This window comes from Ictidomys tridecemlineatus, chromosome 7 (genome assembly GCF_052094955.1).
Source record: "Ictidomys tridecemlineatus isolate mIctTri1 chromosome 7, mIctTri1.hap1, whole genome shotgun sequence".
Taxonomy (NCBI): Eukaryota; Metazoa; Chordata; class Mammalia; order Rodentia; family Sciuridae; genus Ictidomys; species Ictidomys tridecemlineatus.
In genome coordinates, this window is record NC_135483.1 from 1933903 (window position 1) to 1950754 (window position 16852).

Genomic DNA, 16852 nt, shown 5'->3' on the forward strand with positions numbered 1-16852 from the left:
GTGGGCATCCCTCACAGAGAGTGTCAGAACAAACAGGCACCTCTGTAGTGCCGGCCCAGCTGAAGCAGTGTGGCCACACGTCCACCCTGCCCTGCTTCAGTGGGACAGGGACACTTGTGTATGTGGACCCAGCAATAAGAAACAGAAAACAGGTGTGGGCGGGCTGTGCAGAGGGCCGGCTGGGGCCGCAGGCGGAGGAGGCGGACACACGTCCTGGGAGGCCATGGAGCTCGGGGCCCGCCTCCCCCAGCCGGGCACCCCGGGGTGGCACCCACCTCCACACGGACACGTAGATGATGACCAGCAGGAGCAGGGTGAGGGACGACACGCCACAGCCCACGATGAGCGTCACGGACGGCACAGGTGCCTTCTCCATGTTCTAGGTGTGGGAATGCAGGGTGAGCAAGGGCCTCCGTGCTGCTGGGCCCGAGGCGGCTGACCACCCACGCTCGAGGTCCCAGGGTCTGCGCTGCTGCCTGTCCCTGAAGGGGCTCTGGGCCCTTGAGGGGAGCCCCACGCTGCCATTACAGTCTCATGGCAAGCCCCCAGAGACCCTCTGCTGCCATGGCGCCGAGGACCCTAGTCCAGGAGCTCCTGTGCAGGTGCGCCAGGAGCAAAGGCCCCGCCCCACAGAAAGCTCTTGGCCCTGATCCTCCGGAGCCTCCGCTGTCCGCAGGCCCAGCCGCGCCTCTTCCCACAGCCCCAGCAAAGCTGTGCTCCCTCCTGCCCTGCTCTGGCTGGCACCTCAGTTTACCCCCACGTCACAGCTGTCCCCGCTCGTCCCCACCTCAGGGCCTTTGCTGCAGGGCGTCCCTCTACCTGGAATACGATCCCCTGGTCCAGGGGGCTGGCACCTTGGCCACCCGATCTCAATGTGCCCCTTGGGGGCAGGGCCAAGCCGTCCCTCACTCCCCACCATGTGCCCAGCGAACTCAGAAGGACACGGTGACCCTGTGCAGCCCACCATCCATGCCGTGAGCCTCCTGTACCGCAGCAAGCGTGAGGAACTGAGAGACCCCGGCCCCTGCCAGCCTGCCGCCCAGGCTCTCGGGGGGAGGAGGAAGTGAGGGGGAGCTGGGCGGGAAGCAAGATGGCTGGCACTGGCTGCTCTCAGACCTTTTCACCTGACACTGGCCACCCCGAGGCTCCTTCTGGTGCCTCAGTTCCGGGGCCTGCTCCGTCCACTGCAACCTGGCTCCCCAGCCCCCAGCCGCCCAGGCTGCCCTGCTCTCCACACCCCTGCCTGCTCCTCCCCACGTGCAGCAGGACCACCTCCCGGGCAGCCGGCCTGCCCCTGGTCTTGTGGCGGTCACCCTGACCCGCACAGAGGCTGTCCGACTTCCTGGCCCAGGAATAGGAGGGGAGGGCGCAATCTGGGAAAACCGAGGACACTGTCCAGGGCCACCCAGGCAGCCAGGGGTCTGGCAGCACAGCAGGCCAGCTCACAGACCCGGGACTCCCCATGGGGCTGGGGTCCTGGGGCAGACAGGGCATGGCCACGGCCAGAGCTCCTGGCTCTCGGATGAGCTCATCTTGGAACTCACTGGATGACCTCAGCGTCCAGTGTGTCCCCAGCCCCTGGCTCCCCAGGAGCTGTCCTCAGTGCTATCGCCCAAGACGGGACACCCAGACGACTCTCAGGGTCAACTGTCCTCACGTCTTCTTGGGCACACCTGGCCCTCAGAGCCCTTCTGCCCTGGGCCCAGAGCACCCCTGGGCTCTGGCCCCCGAGACCCACCTTCCTGCAGACCTTGTCGCAAAGCCTTGGGCTTTGGCTGCCCCAATCTCTGCCCAGGCACCAGGTGGAGCTCTGGCCAGCGGAGACCTGCTGTGAGGTCCTTACCACTTGGGTTTGCCCCCCTGCCCAGCAACTCCACGCTCCCTCCCCTCCCGCCAGGCCAGAGTGAGCCTGGTGTAGCCTATTCGGGCTCCATCCTGGGGAGACTCAGAGCCCAGGTCCCACATGCCTAGGCACATGGTGACCCGAGACAGACAGTGCCTGCACAGGCACAGGGGCACTGGCCTCCCGGGCCTGGCGCCACACCTGGCTCCTCACAGTGCTGGGGACCTTGGCCACATGTCCTGGCTGTCCTCAGGCTCTGCAGGAGACCCAGACCACCAGCCAGGGGGTCTCACCTCCCCACCCCTGCGTTAGCTGTCCCACAGCACGCTGACGCTCGGTTCCACCCCTCCTCGAAGCAGTGACCCCGGGGTTAGTCCATGACCTCTCACTTCCCCAGCGGGGAACCTGCACGGGGCTGGGAGGCCAGGTGGACAGGGATGTGTGGGCAGGTGGCCTCAGCAAACAGTCCAAGGCCCTGAGCAGGCCACAGGCGGCTAAGCAACTGTCTCGCGCCTGTGCCATGCTGGCTCCAGCCCCGACCTCTGGCCATCTGCCTCGTCTGCCCTCCGTAGGCCTGGCCGTCGCCAGTCTGCCGGCTCCCCCACCTGCCCCTCCCCACCTGGCATCGGTCACTCCTGACAGCCTTGCCCAGCGCTGGGTGCTATGGCACAGGGAGGGGCCACAGCCCCAGGACCAAGGGTGCTGGGGACCTCCAGCCTCATCAGGAGGGCCGGCTGAGACCTCACGGCTGAGGGACTGGCCCCAACTCCCACAGAGCAGGCACACAACCAGGCCCCCCACTGGAGGCCAGCTCCTCCGCCAGGCTCAGCACCGCCCTGGGGCCTTTGCACAGGCTGCTCTGCTGCCCCGCGCTCTTCCCCTGACCTTCAGGTGGCTGGCCCTCCTCAGCGAAGTCACCTCCTCACAGAGGCCCTCCCTGAACCCACCTCCTGGGTCCACCCCGTCACCACCTTTGACCTCTCCAGGGTCCTGGTCACCCCAAATGCCAATGGCTCTTCTGGTGTGCTTGGTTACTGCCGTTTCCACATGAGCTCCCTACCCCTCATCTTCTCCCAAGTCCTCTATATACCTTGCGTCCCTGAGACTGACTTCCACCCTGCAGTGACATCTTCCCTGTCACTGCTCCCACACCATCTGTGGCTCCCTATTGCTCACAAGGCCGACCCAACTCCAGCTAGCACACGAAACCCTGAACTCTGTCATATCCTGAGCCTCCCCAGGTCACACCCTGATCCCTGAACTCAAATCACGTGCTGAGCCTTCATCTCAGTCACATTCTGGGCCTGATCCTGGTTGCACACAGCTGGGACCTGGCCACAACTCGCTAGCACAGCTGGAGGCCCACTGCAGACGCAGGACAAAACTGTCCTTTATGACCATTTACTCCGTGCCAGGCTGTGTCAAGAGCCATAAATACATCACCTAGTTTGATCTCTGCTGCAGCTCCAGGACAGGTGGCGTCGGCCCACGCACAGGTGTGACTCAGAGCCGTTACTCAACCTGCCGCGGGCAGCGGCAGCACCCAGCGGCAGCGCAGCCTCTGCACCCACCTGGCTCTGGGCCTGCTTCGGGGCTCCTGGGTTTTGCCCACCCTAGCTCCCAGGGTGCAGTGCCGGCGCCGGCACCAGACCCCGACCACCATCTCAGGCCATGGTTTGGGTGGCAGTCCCTGAGAGCCACCCTATGCCTGGGCACCACAGCCTCTGCCCACTCAGACCCAACTCCCCACATGCAGCCTACCCATCCGGCCAAGGCGGGAGCCCAGCCAATGTGGGAGCAGCACCGGTCTCTCCCTGTGGCCACCAGCTCAGCCCCAGCCACTGCCCCACCTGCCTGATGTTCCACCTTGCTCCCATGGGATCCTGCAGCACCTGGACCCCACTGCCATCCTGCCCCCAGGTCCTCTGCACCGGCTCCTGCTGCTCACCTCTGGAGGGAGTGGAGCCAGCCCCTGGGCCCAGCCTCAATGATGTGGTGCTCTCTGCCCCAAGCCTCTTGCCTCCCGCATGTACCAAGCAGCTCTGTGCCTTCCTCTCCCCCCCCCCCCCCGGGATGGCTGTCACTACCCCTGACAAAACTCAGGTGAACCCTGTACACCCGCCAGGACTCTGCTCTGAACCCTCCCTGGGCACTTCCCTAGACCCCACCCAGGAGGGACAGAGGCTGCTGCTGTGGCCCCAGAGCGCACCAGGCCTTCCCTCCGCCAGCCTGGGCTGCCCAGGACTGGCTAAGCATGTCTGCTGTCCACATCAGCCTGGGCCCTCCACACTCCAGAGCCCAGCTCCCCCTCCAGAAGGCCAGTGCAAGGTGGGACGGGGCAGCAGGGTGGGAGAGAAGGCAGTCAGGGGTCTGGTGTTAGTGAGCACTGGGCAGAGGCCCTGCCTGCCCTGGTTCCTTCTGGTCAGTTTCCCCCTGAGCTGAGGCCTGGGCCCAGCACCGGGAGCCCAAATGGAACAAGAGAGCCAAGCAGAGCTGACCACCATCCCATCTTGCAGACGAGGACACTGAGGCTCTGAGAGGCAGACAACCGGCTGAGTCCCAAGGTCAGTGTGTGGCCCTGCGGCCACTGCCAGCTCCTGTGCCCACAGCCTCAGCTGCTCTGTCTGGGGACCTGTGGCCCCACCCTGTGACCGCTGACCTGATGCTAGAAGCCCCCACCCCAGAACTGCCACAGCCACCAGCAATAGCACCTGGTCTCCCACCCCTGCCCACCAAGAGCGGCCTCCATTCTCTTCCCTTATAGGCACCTGGCTCAGGTGGCTCTGCTTGGAATGCCCGAAACCCCTCCGCACGGCCCCCAGGCACCACGAGCCCTGGGATCGAACAGGCCACAGTGGGCAGAGGCAAGCCCGAGCCTGCAGACCCCCACACTGGCTCGACGGCCGGGGGCCAGAGGGTAAGCAGGACTGCAGCCCATTCCACTTCTCCCTGCCCTGTCCTGCTCACACTGCCCAGGGACAGTAGCCCCTGGAACCCACAGCTGGCACCGTGCTGCGTGCCTCAGCCATGTGGGAGCCCTAGGAAAGCCAGGCAGAGGCAGCTGCTGCCTTCGTGGTGAGGGCCTCTATGCAGAAAGTCACCTCTTCCAGGGAGTCTTCAGGTGGACCTGCTGCTGCCCCCAGGCCCTGCCCACCTGAGGGTCCTGCCTGCAGGAAGGCCAGGAACACAGACCCTGTCTGGCCCAGGCCCACCCCAAGCCTTGAGTGAGCTCCTCCCCAGTCTCAGTTTTCCTGTCAATGGAGGAGCTTAGTAGCAATGACCGAAGATGTCCCACTTGGGTCTAACCCTGGGGAGGGAGGGGACGCACTCTAGCTGGCAGTACCAACTGCCAGACTTCTAGAGACAAAGGCGGCGGCCAGAGTGTCCTGAGAGGCCCACAGATCTCCTCCCAAGGAACCTGGGTTCCGTGAGGGTAAGCCATGCCTCTCAAGTACCCAGGATCCGGGACCACTCCACACCTGCCACCTTGGACCCTTCCACACCAGGTCTGGGCAGAGCCAAGAACTGGGGGCTTATTCCCTCCTTGGTGGGCTGACCTGGGCCTGCCTGGCCGACTGGTCTGCAAGGGAGAGCTGGCCTTCCTGGGGCAGGTGGGTGCAGCTCAGTCAGTCCTTGGGTGAGGAAAGAGCCCACCAGCCCCAGTGAGGCTGGGCCAGCGCCCAGGCCCCAGCCAGCAGGCTGCCCCAGATGCAGTCTCCATGGGAACCGACAGCCCCCACAAGAATCACAGGAACAAAAAGGAGGCCCAGAGATGACGGGGCCTGCCTGAGGACTTGGGCCAGGCCCAGCAGCCTCTGCCACCCCCAGAGCCCTGCCTGGGGACACAGCCACCTCCGCAGACCGGGCTCCATCTGGGTGGGTGCAGAAGGGCTCCAAGAAGGTAGCAGCACATCCCCCTCCTTGTCCTGGGCAGCTAGCGGCCAAGTGAAGGGGCATGCCAAGCCCCCCAGCCCCAGGCGCCCCAGGGCCAGCAGTCCTCACTCCCCTGAGGACTGGCTCTCTCCAAGGTCCCAGGCCTCCAAGGAGAGCCCAGTGGAGACCCACCCGTCAGTCACTTCCCGAGGGTCCTGGGCCGCCCACTCGCTCCCACTCACCCTCTCCAGTCCCGGGACCCGAGAGGGCTGCTGGGCGCAGCGACCCCGGGAAGCCGGCGGAGACGGGCGCCCTCCCTGCTCCCGCCCGCCGCCGACCCCGGCGCCCCGCCCCCGCCCCTCCCGCGCCCGCCGGGGTCTCACCGCGTCGGCGCTGAGCTGGGCTAAGATGGCGAAGGTGGAGAGCCGGTCACAGAGGCAGCGCGTCCGGAGGGCGTCGAGGGGCACCGTGCGGCAGCCGCGCCACGACCAAGGCCCGAGCTGCGGGGGGGCGGAGGAGGAGGGTCTGGGGGCGGCGGGACACGGGGAGACAGGCAGCGTCAGCGGCGGCGGCAGGCGGGCGGCCCGGCCCCGAGCGCCGCCGCCGCCGCCGCCGCCGCGCCCGGCCCGTCCCGCCGCCCGCACCTGCGCCCGCAGCCGCGCGCGCCCCGCCGCCGCCAGGCCCCGCCGCCCGGGCGCCCATGGCCGCCTCTGCGCCCGCCCGCCGCGCGCCCGAGAGCGGAGAGCAGCCCGCGGGAGCGCGGGGCGCGGGCGCGGCGGGGAGGGCGGGCGCTGGCCCCGCGCCCGGGCGGCCCCGCGCCCCCGCCGGCCCGCGGGAGGGGCGCCCTGAGCGAGGACGGGCCGCAGGGGCGCAGGGCACACGTGCGGCGGGGCGCGAATCCAGGGGCGCGGGGGCGCTCTTGGAGTCGACGAGGGGCCGCTCCAGAGCGCCCGCAGGAGTTGGTGACCTTGGGACTGCCTCGTCCCCGCAGCCACCTCCCTAGTCCCCCTGGTGTCCACCGCTCATCTCGGACACTGCCTTCCTGCCGAGAGGTGGCCCATAGCTGGAAGCTCCCCCCTGTTTCTCTAGGCCTGCGGCTGCCCTGTTTTCACATAAGCAAAGGGCTTGCCAGGTTCTTGTGCACCACCAGGAACAGAACTGTTCACAAATCATGCCCCTTGTCCCTTCTCCTGCTCCCAGAGCCACTTTCCCACAGCCTTCCTGGTAGCCCTCTGTCCAGCCCCCCAGCACCCAACCCTCACACCTTGGCCTGGGCTGAGCCCCTGTCCTGACCCCAAGGCTCTGCCCAGCAGGTGAAGGGGATGGGATGCACCCTGAGAATTTGAGGTTGCCAGAGCTGCAGCAGGGGGTCATCTGAACCCAGCGCAGAGAAAGGCCTCAGCCCTCCCCAAGTCACTCCAATCCAGGACTTGCGCCGGGGCTTCAGAAGACAACCCAGGGTCTTCTCCCTGCTAGGAGGTCTTCCAGCCAGCTGCAACTTCAACCCATTGCCACCTAGCAGTGATGGGGCTACAGGTGCTTCCCAATCTCAGGTGGTCTCTAGCCCACCCCTACTATTCCAATGAGGACTTCAAAGCCCAGACCCCAAAGGGACCTGACCAGTTACACTGTGGACCAATGCTCTGTCCAGCTACTCTTCCCCAGAGGGTTCCAGAGAACTACGCAAGTGGGTGCTTACCCAGAGAGTGCACCTCAGACACCTGGCTCTCAATCAACCCCGCACCTAGGCTGCACCCTTGCTGCATGGCCTTGAGAGGTTGCCTGATGCCCCTGGCCTCGGTTTCCTCATCTCTAAAGTAGGGGTTGGACATGCCTGAGTGTATGCTGGTGGACGGCAGTTCTGAGCATCTGAGGGTCCTGAGCTGTGCCCATCAGCTCTGGGTGGCGGCACCTTGCTCCTTTCCTATTGCTAGCAGTTGTGGGAAGCAGCAGCAGGACCTCTGAGACTTAGGCACTGGAGAAGGGACATGCTCTGAGTGGGCAGAGGACCCCAAGGATGAGGACATCCTTAGCATCCACTTTTCTCTGAGGCTCAGAAGGAAGGATTTGCTCCAGAGAAACAAAAAAGTGTCTTCAAGTCAGAAGCAGCTCAAGGTGGGAGGAGGGCCCGGGAGTTAGCCTTGGGCTCTGCAGGGTTAAGTCTGGGCTGTGTGGCCCCTCCCCTCTCTGGCCTGCCTGCTCACCCTGAAAGGCCATGTGGAAGGCCAAGTTCGGGGCAGGGTTTGGAGGCCAGAGGCTCCTTTGTCTGAGGACCTCTCTGTTCCTAGAAGAATGCTGATGAATAAGCTGTGAAAGGCCTGGACCTGGAGGCTCTTTGGCTCCAGGGACAACTCTGTCTGAGCTTTTGGGCCTCGGGCCCCAAAAGGTAGCCTCAGCACTGACCCTAGGCCCCCAGGCTCTGGGATGGAGGCCAAGGAGTTGGCCTGCTCAAAGCAGCCTCACCCCTGGCCTGCTGCCCTGATTCTCAACACAGGATGCCCCTAAGAAGTCCTCTCTCCTTGAGAAAAGAGCACGTCCTGCTGACCACTGAATGGACAGGATTGGAGAGTACGAAGGAGAAAGGGGGGAGCACAGTCCCTGGAAATCCTGGAGCTCTGAGTGGCACCCCAGGTCCTGCACCCCTGCCAGAGGTTTCCCAAGGTCACACTCAGACATGTCAGCCATGGCCCCCTTGCCAGCTCCCTCGGCCCCCCACCACTTCCAAGCAGGAGCCACTGAGCCCCTAGTGTCTGCGATGGTAAGGCAACAGTCCCAGACTTGGGGTCGCGGATCAGACACAGCCAGCCAGCCCAGGAGACAGCCGGTGCTGTGTTTCAGGTTTTGTGGTGGCCGCTAGGCCTGTCCAGAGCAGTCTGTGCCTGCTCTTAGGGTAGGACTCTGGCCAGCCAACGTCGAGTTCAAGTCCCTGTTCTGCTGTGCACAGCCCAGGCCTGGGCACTAGCCAGCCCTCCCGCTTGGACTCCCGGCCGACTTTGAGAGGACGGCACCCTGAGGCAGTGGGGAGCTGGACTGCCTGGGGCGCAGCCCACAAGCTCCCGGCTGCACTGGTGGGTCCACAGCCTGGGAACTGTGCTTGGCCCAGGGCCTCCACTGGCATCGAGGAAGTGCTGCCCACCCTAAAGTGCAGACCACGGAGGGCAGAGGAGGCATTTGTCCCCACCCCTGTCCAGGAGATGGTCAGGGGCTGACCACTCTGTAAGCTGCATGGACCCAGAGCAGGAGCGCTGAGGTCCAAGCAGACCCTGCAGGACAGCCCTGTGCCCGGCGCTCAGCCTCTCACACCCCCAGAGCAGGTCCAGCAACGTGCACCAGGGGAGCAGCCACGGCCTCCCACATGCAGCTCCAGGACAGGCCCATCTCCGGGCCCCCTCTGCCCCCGGAACGATGGCCTCGCTCTGCACCGAGGCTCTCCATGCACCCCACTGTGGGCAGCGTTGTAGATAAAGAAACCACCATTCTGAGAAGGGCCAGTCGTCCAAGGCCACACAGCGAGGCCACAGTGAGGCCTGGATTCCAGCTCCCATGCATCGCCCACCCAGAGCGCATCCCTGAGCCCTGGCCAACAGATCGGAAAGCCACCCTTAAGAGTGACCTGGAATCTGGACAGAGGGGTGACGACGTGACCCAGGCCCACCTAAGCTGGGCAGAGAACTTGGTCAATGAAGGCCTCTCAGGAGTTACCCACATCTTCCCTGCAGTGCTGGACCTCAGCTGAGGACAGAGGAGGGGGTGGACATGAGGGCCTGCATGTGCATCTTAAGACACACATCCACCTGAGGGAGGTCAGAAGCCTTCAGCCTGCCTCTTTTCAACAGAACCTGTTTCTCAAAAGCTGGAAGCTCTTCCCTAAGTCTGACTGAAATCCTTCCTGCTGTAGGGACACCAGTTCCCATCCCCGCAACACAGGCAGGTCATCCCTCTCGTGTACACAGCGGCTGCTTCCACCTGTGGGAGACCTTTGGCCACCTCTTCTCTGAGCTACAGAGACTTGTAGTATCTGGGTCATGGAGCCAAGTCCCCCCTCCTGGGCCCAGGCCTGAGGAATCTGGGTCACACCCGCTTCCCCTCAGCGGGTCTAGGACCAGAAAAGGAGCTGGGGCTGCTGTGGCCCTGGCCCTGGCCCTGGCCTCCACCTGCTCTTCTCCAGGCCTCCCCACATTGTATGTCCTGTGCTTCAAACCTCACGAGTCAAAGGCCACGCTGCTCCCAGGAACCCGCAGCCCCAAGGGGACTGACCCAAGCCCCCTCATCTGACCTTCTCTCCAGCCACCATCCGGCTGGGAACCTGGCACCCTTCAGCCCATCCGCCCAGCAGCCTTCTCCAAACCCAGTGGAGGCCACAGCTCCCAGCATGGCCCTAACCCGTGAGACCCCATCCTCATTTACCCCAGCCCCCAGGCCAGGTCCACAACCTCCTCCCAATGTTTCAGGTGAGGGTGGCTCAGAGAGGGCGCTGCCGGCTGGCCAGGGAGAGGGTGGACCCTTTGCCTCTGCTCAAGCATCTGCCCACAGGCACCTCCCAGAGGGCCCAGGTAGGCAGGGGCCAAGGTCCGTGAGAGACTGAGAGGATCACCACGGCTGGCCAGTCAGCCCAGGGGCACCCCTGCTCGCCCAGTCCCTGGCGATCCCACTGCAGCCCCAGAAAGCAAGTGGGCAGCAACACCTGACCTCCATCCTTGGGCGAAACCCTCCCCCTCAGCCCTTGGGGCTTGGCTGCCACCTGGGCAGTGGCACGCACCCTGCCTGAACCTGGGGCGTGGGGCAGCACACGGGGCTCATGCACAAGAGACCTTGGGGCCAGGAACACAGAGGGTGCATTGAGAGCCAGCACCCACCCACCCGCCAAGCCAGGGGCAGGGCTCCATCACGACGCTCTTGCCGGCCCACGGAGCAGGCGCTATTATGGGACTGCACACTGTCAGCGTCCCCTTGGATTTGATGGGCTAATTCACACTCCAGTGTGAATGACTCACGGGGTGCCCTCCCACACGGCAGAGAGAAGCCAGGAGTGGGCACGGGCAGCCAGCAGGGGACCGCAGTGTTTGGGCAGGCAGTGGGGAGGGTGCCTCTGCTGGCAGGGGCTTCTAGGAGCCCTGGCCTTCAAGATCCTTCCTGAGCACGCCTCCTCCTGTGCCCCTAGCATCAGCCCCCTGCTCTGTCTCCACTCTACACCCTCATTCTGCCAACCCGCCCATCGGAACGCCCCTCCCAAGCCTGCCCACTGCTGACCCAGATAGAGGCTGGTGCCACCTCCCCCCAGAAGCCTGCCTGGATGACCAGGCCTGCACCCTTGCTCTGAGTCCCCCCTGCTGCGTGTGGCCCCCTCGGTCCTGAACCTTGCTTGGACAGCCCAGCCCACTGGAGGCCCAGTGTGCCCAGGCGTGCCCAGAACGAGCTGGGGTGGCTGGCCTGCATGGGCTCTCTCCTGCCTCCAGGCCTGGTCAGTCTGGGCCTCAGGGCCTCTGTGTGCAGCCGCCCCCTGCCTCCTGCAGGAGCCCTCCCACACCACGCCCAGCCCCCACCCCTCTGGCTCCAGGCCTGGTCCTAAGGAGACCTTTGCCGGTGACCTCTAACCCTGAGGTCTGGACCCCTGTCGGACCTGGGTGACTGCCAGGTGAGACTCACACGTCCTCAGGCCTCATGTCCCTCCATGGACCTGGTGCTCAGGGCCTTTCCCAGTGCTGGCTGTATCTGAACTTCTCCCAGCACCACAGGACCGTGACCAGGCCACCACAGGACTGTGACCAGGCCTCCAGGGCTTCTCATGTGCCCACCATGCCAGATGCCAATCTCCTAGTTCCTGCCTGGCGCCAGCTGCTCTGGGTCAGACCTGTCCTTGGGCTGGAAGCCCTCCACACGGGGCCCAGTGGCTCTGCTCCTGACCCACCCACCCAGGCAGGGCACAGAGGCCCAGGCCAGTGGGCCAGGCAGAGCAAGGCTCTGGAAAAGCCTGGGGCACTGGGCTTCCCGGCCCAGAAGAGAGCAGTCTGGACCAGGGAGCTGGGTCCTGCCACCCCACTCCCCTGCTGGGTCTCCCAGAGAGCCCGTCTGGCCCCGCCTCACTCAGACTCGCACCTGCTGCCCTGGTCCCATCCGTTCTACCTGCTTGTCACCTGCCCCTGCTGGCAGGGCCAGTGACCAGACAGCCACACCCCATCATGCTTCGGCCCCTAGTCCCCAGCTGGAAGGTCCAGGGGTACGTTCACTCACTCAGCAAGTACGTCCTGGCCTGGCCTGTGCCAGAGCACGGGACGTGGGGCACCCCCACAGGACACCCCTGGCTCCAGCCCACCTTCACAAGTAGCCCACCTTGCCTCCTCCAGGGTGCCCTCCCAGACCGCAGCGTGCCGGAGCGCTTCCTCTGCTTTCCACTGACTCTCCCACCGCCCTGGCCCATGTGGACATGTCTGCTGCAATTTGGCTCACTAGCTGTGCCACGGGTGTGTCCTGCTTTGCACGGCGGTGTGCAGCCGCCAACTCCCCTGAACCGAGCCTACCTCTGACATCTGTGTTCCATTTTCTACTCTCACAGCCACCACTGAAACCATTACCAGATACATCAACGACGACATCAATAGTGCAATTACTACCACCACTCTCACCACCACCCCATCACGTCAACATCTCTGTCATCGTCACCACCACATCACCACCATCACACCACCACCATCACATTGTCAACACCTCCACCATCATCACCACCACTATGTTACCAATACCTCCACCACCATCACACCACCACCACCATCACATTGTCAACACCTCCACCATCATCACCACCACCACCACTATGTTACCAATACCTCCACCACCATCACACCACCACCACCATCACATTGTCAACACCTCCACCATCATCACCACCACCATCACATTGTCAACACCTCCACCATCATCACCACCAAAATCACATTGTCAACACCTCCACCATCATCACCACCACTATGTTACCAATACCTCCACCACCATCACACCACCACCACCATCACATTGTCAACACCTCCACCATCATCACCACCACCACCACTATGTTACCAATACCTCCACCACCATCACATTGTCAACACCTCCACCATCATCACCACCACCACCACCACTATGTTACCAATACCTCCACCACCATCACACCACCACCACCATCACATTGTCAACACCTCCACCATCATCACCACCACCACCACTATGTTACCAATACCTCCACCACCATCACACCACCACCACGATCATATTGTCAACACCTCCACCATCATCACCACCACCATCACATTGTCAACACCTCCACCATCATCACCACCACCATCACATTGTCAACACCTCCACCATCATCACCACCACCACCACATTGTCAACACCTCCACCATCATCACCACCACTATGTTACCAATACCTCCACCACCATCACACCACCACCACCATCACATTGTCAACACCTCCACCATCATCACCACCACCACCACTATGTTACCAATACCTCCACCACCATCACACCACCACCACCATCACATTGTCAACACCTCCACCATCATCACCACCACCATCACATTGTCAACACCTCCACCATCATCACCACCACTATGTTACCAATACCTCCACCACCATCACACCACCACCACCATCACATTGTCAACACCTCCACCATCATCACCACCACCACCACTATGTTACCAATACCTCCACCACCATCACATTATCAACACCTCCACCACCACTGCCCCCATCAAAATCAAGAGTCACCAGCACTGTCACCGTCACTACCTCCCATAGCATCATAGAATTAACAATAGTATCACCATTGTCAACACCAACACACCATGACATTATCAACAACACCACCATTATTACCACCATTACCACCATCACCACTACCAGAGGCATCTTCAAAATTAACACAAATAAACAACACTATCTCCTTCACTATCACCATCAATAACTACACCATCACCAGTAGTAACCCATCATAAATAACATCATTACTCCACAGTCACCACCACTAGCAACTCACCAACATCACCAATACCAGTCGTTACCACTGTGTCACCACCATCAACACCACCACCGTCGCTGGTAACCGTCACTACCTCCCATAGCATCTGCAGCACAATCATGACCACTGCCACCACCATGACTGTCCCTCCCAAGGACACCACAATCACCACCTGTTCCCCCATGGTCAGCACACCACCTCCACCATGAGTAACATCACACGAACTCATCACCACCATCACTGTCACCTCATCAGGTCCGGCGTCGTGACTGTCACCAGGATGGATCCTAGTGTGGCGACCATCATCACCAGCATTCAGGTCTTTGGGTCTCCGCCATGCCCCTGGCAGTGTGGGCAGGCCCTGCTCTGCAGGAAGTCCCACCATCGCCTCACCGTGTCCTGCCTGCGGTCTGCCTGTCTGGGCTGGCCGAGAAGATGCCGCTGGAGTCTAGCCCTCTCCTTCCACATCCCACCCCAAGGCCAGACAGTTCCCTCACATGCATCTAAAAGACATGGGCAGGGGCTGTCCAGGAGTCCAGGCCCACAGGGGCCCTGCTCCCTGGCTCCCACCTCCGGGCCTTTGCACACGCTGAACTCTGTAGTGCTGCGCCCTACTCCCAAGTGGGCTCTCCTTACCCCTCCCAGTCATCCCAGCTCCCACCCGCCCCTTGTGTCCTCTGAGAAGTCCCCAGCATGCTGTCCAACATGGAGGCAGCCCTGTCTACAGAGGCAGAGACCAAGACCCAAGGTGGAGGCCAGCTTGCCCAGGGTCCCCTAGTCAGGAGCAGGGCAGGCATTTGGGACTTGGCCCTCCTGCCCCCTGGCACCGTCTTGGGGGTGGACAGGAAGTGTCTGGGTGGAAGACCCAGACCAGGGCAGGAGGAGTGGGCCTGCAGAGCAGGCCCTGGGAGACGGGGAGGGAGGCTCCTCTGCTGCCACCCGTCCCTCCTCCAGTGCGAAGCACCTCCCAGCCACACCTCGTGGGGACTGCCACAGGCCAGAGGCAGAGGCTGGGCTTTTTCTAGAAAGAGAAAGGAGTTGGGGAGGGGGCGGTGAGGGAGAGGGCCCAGGGGAAAAGTGGACGGGGGAGGAGGGGGAGGGGACGAGGGGAGTGTGCAGTGGGGGGGCACGGGGGAGGGCAGTGGGCAGCTCCGGCCTGCTGGCAGCCGGCAGTCTGCACTCGTCTCAGAGGCGCCAGGCAGGGGCGGGTGGCACCTCCCTGGACTGGGCAGTCAGACACTGTCCCTTTTGCTACACTGGCCCTGGAGCGGGTGCCCCAGCCCTAAGGAGACAGGCCTGGGCTTGCAGAGCTGACGTGGGCAGTCACAGATCCTGAGCTGGGGGCTATCAGACGCCCTGTGTCCCTCTTGGCTCTCACCACCTGGTCTTCCCTGCACGGGGCCCCTACCCACGGAGGTGTGGCTCCCCAGGGGTGGGCATCCTGCTGTCCTGTCCAGTGGGTGGCACGTAGGGGCACCAGGAGGCCAGCCCCATGTGCTCGGGGAGTGAGTGAAGGAATGAACAGTGAGTGGGCCCCCATGCCCAGAGGGGCCCTTCAGATGCGCCCACTCCCACTCCTGCACACCAGGAGACCCTGTGGACGCGCCTGAGCCCTGTCCTCTGGGGGACAAACTGGGAGCAGTCCCAGGGACTGACTGTGGATGGGGGTTGACACTGGGAGAGGGACACGGTAGGGTGTAGGAAAGTGCAGCCTGTGGAGAAGAGGCCAGGGCAGGCACAGGAAGGCCAGGCAGGGAAGGCCACGCAGCAAGAGTCCTGCCCCAGCTATGGACCTCCGGAGCCTCAGACTCTGCCTCAGCCAGGGCTGCCAGCCTGCCAGGCAGCAGGCACCCATGAGCAGCCTTTAGCCGGGATGCCTGTCCCTGTCCAGTCCCTCCAGCTCTCCAGCTGCTCCAGCCCTTCCACAGCAAGGAGAATGCAGCGAGAACCGGCTCCCAGCAGCCTCCACCAGCTCGGAGGCCCAGGACCACCAGAGGGAGACTGCAGAGATGCACAGGGAAGGAGCTTGGCTGGGGCAGAGGCCAGCCAAGGTGGTCTCACTGAGTGGCACTCCATCCCACCTGGCCCCTAGCCCCACCTGGTGGGGGAAGCCAAGCACATCCTCTCCTCCCCTCTCCCCAGCTCACCACCGTGTGGAGGCCCTTCCCAGGCTACCAAAGAGGCCTCTGTGCCGGGCCCATCCCCACCCTTGCCCCCGTCTCCTGACTCCTCTGCCCCATCAGGAACCAGCCGGCGTGGGAGAAATCAGGCTTGGAAACGGCTGTCGACAGCTACCTGGGGACCCTGCCAAGTCTGCCTTCCGCTCGCCCCCGCCTGCCCCCTCACTGCCCTCTCCCAGGGAACCAGGACAGCAGGGGAGGGGCCAGGCTCTTAAAGGGACCAGGATGCTCATGGGCAGGGATCCCGGAAGGCCCCTCTGGACAGTGCCCCTGGCCTGGACCCTCTGCCAGGCAGGTGAGGTCTAGGCAGGAGTGGGAAGGGCACAGATCCACAGGGGTGACGGCAGCTCTGGGCTTGCCCCTGGGCTCTGGGGTCTCAGTCTCTGCATCTGTAAAACTGGCTAATGCAGGACCAGCAGGCAGACAGACAAATGGGGGGACCTAGTGTGTCTGGATCAGGGTCAGGCTCGGGAAGGGCAGGTGTGGCACAGACCATACCCTCTGCCAGCCCAGCCCCTCTGCTCTGCCCCCAGGTCCCAGGAGGCCTGTGACACAACAGGAGGCTCCAAGTTAGGGAGCCTCCCAGCCAAGGGCACAGGAGCCTACTGCAGGGCCTCTCAGAGCCTTCAAGTCCATGGTGCATGGCCAGGAGCAGACAGGGAGACCTGGCCCCTCCCACAGCCCTCCCAGGGGCTGCATCTGGCAGAACAGCCCAGACATGCTGGTGAATCACCATGAGGCCCTCAGGCCGCTGCCCTGGCCAGAAAAAGCCCTCATGCTGGGCCTCAGTTGAACCACTTTTCAAGAGGAGAGCAGACGGTCCCGGAGGATCTTGCCAGCTCTGACTTCTATCTTCTGCAAAATTCTGGATTTTAAAAAGGGTTTACAAGACTGCGAGATCCTTGGAACAGGTCTGTGTGAAGCTCCCAGGGAGCTGTCCTTTCAGCACCA

At 63.2% G+C, this 16852-nt stretch overlaps 1 protein-coding gene across 8 annotated transcripts in view; it reads right to left on the reverse strand.

Annotated features, from left to right (window-relative positions):
• Nucleotides 1-16852, reverse strand: part of Adgrb1 (adhesion G protein-coupled receptor B1) — a 73316-nt gene that overhangs the window by 19435 nt on the left and 37029 nt on the right. For 7 of the 8 annotated variants that reach the window (XM_078016602.1, XM_078016598.1, XM_078016601.1 and 4 more), the window contains 2 exons: nucleotides 6100-6241; nucleotides 276-379 (listed from right to left, as the gene is read on the reverse strand). In XM_078016602.1, the coding sequence (XP_077872728.1) occupies nucleotides 276-379; nucleotides 6100-6241 (246 nt within the window). The remainder of the gene's footprint in view (nucleotides 1-275; nucleotides 380-6099; nucleotides 6242-16852) is intronic. The other variant, XM_078016603.1, reaches the window with a different exon arrangement.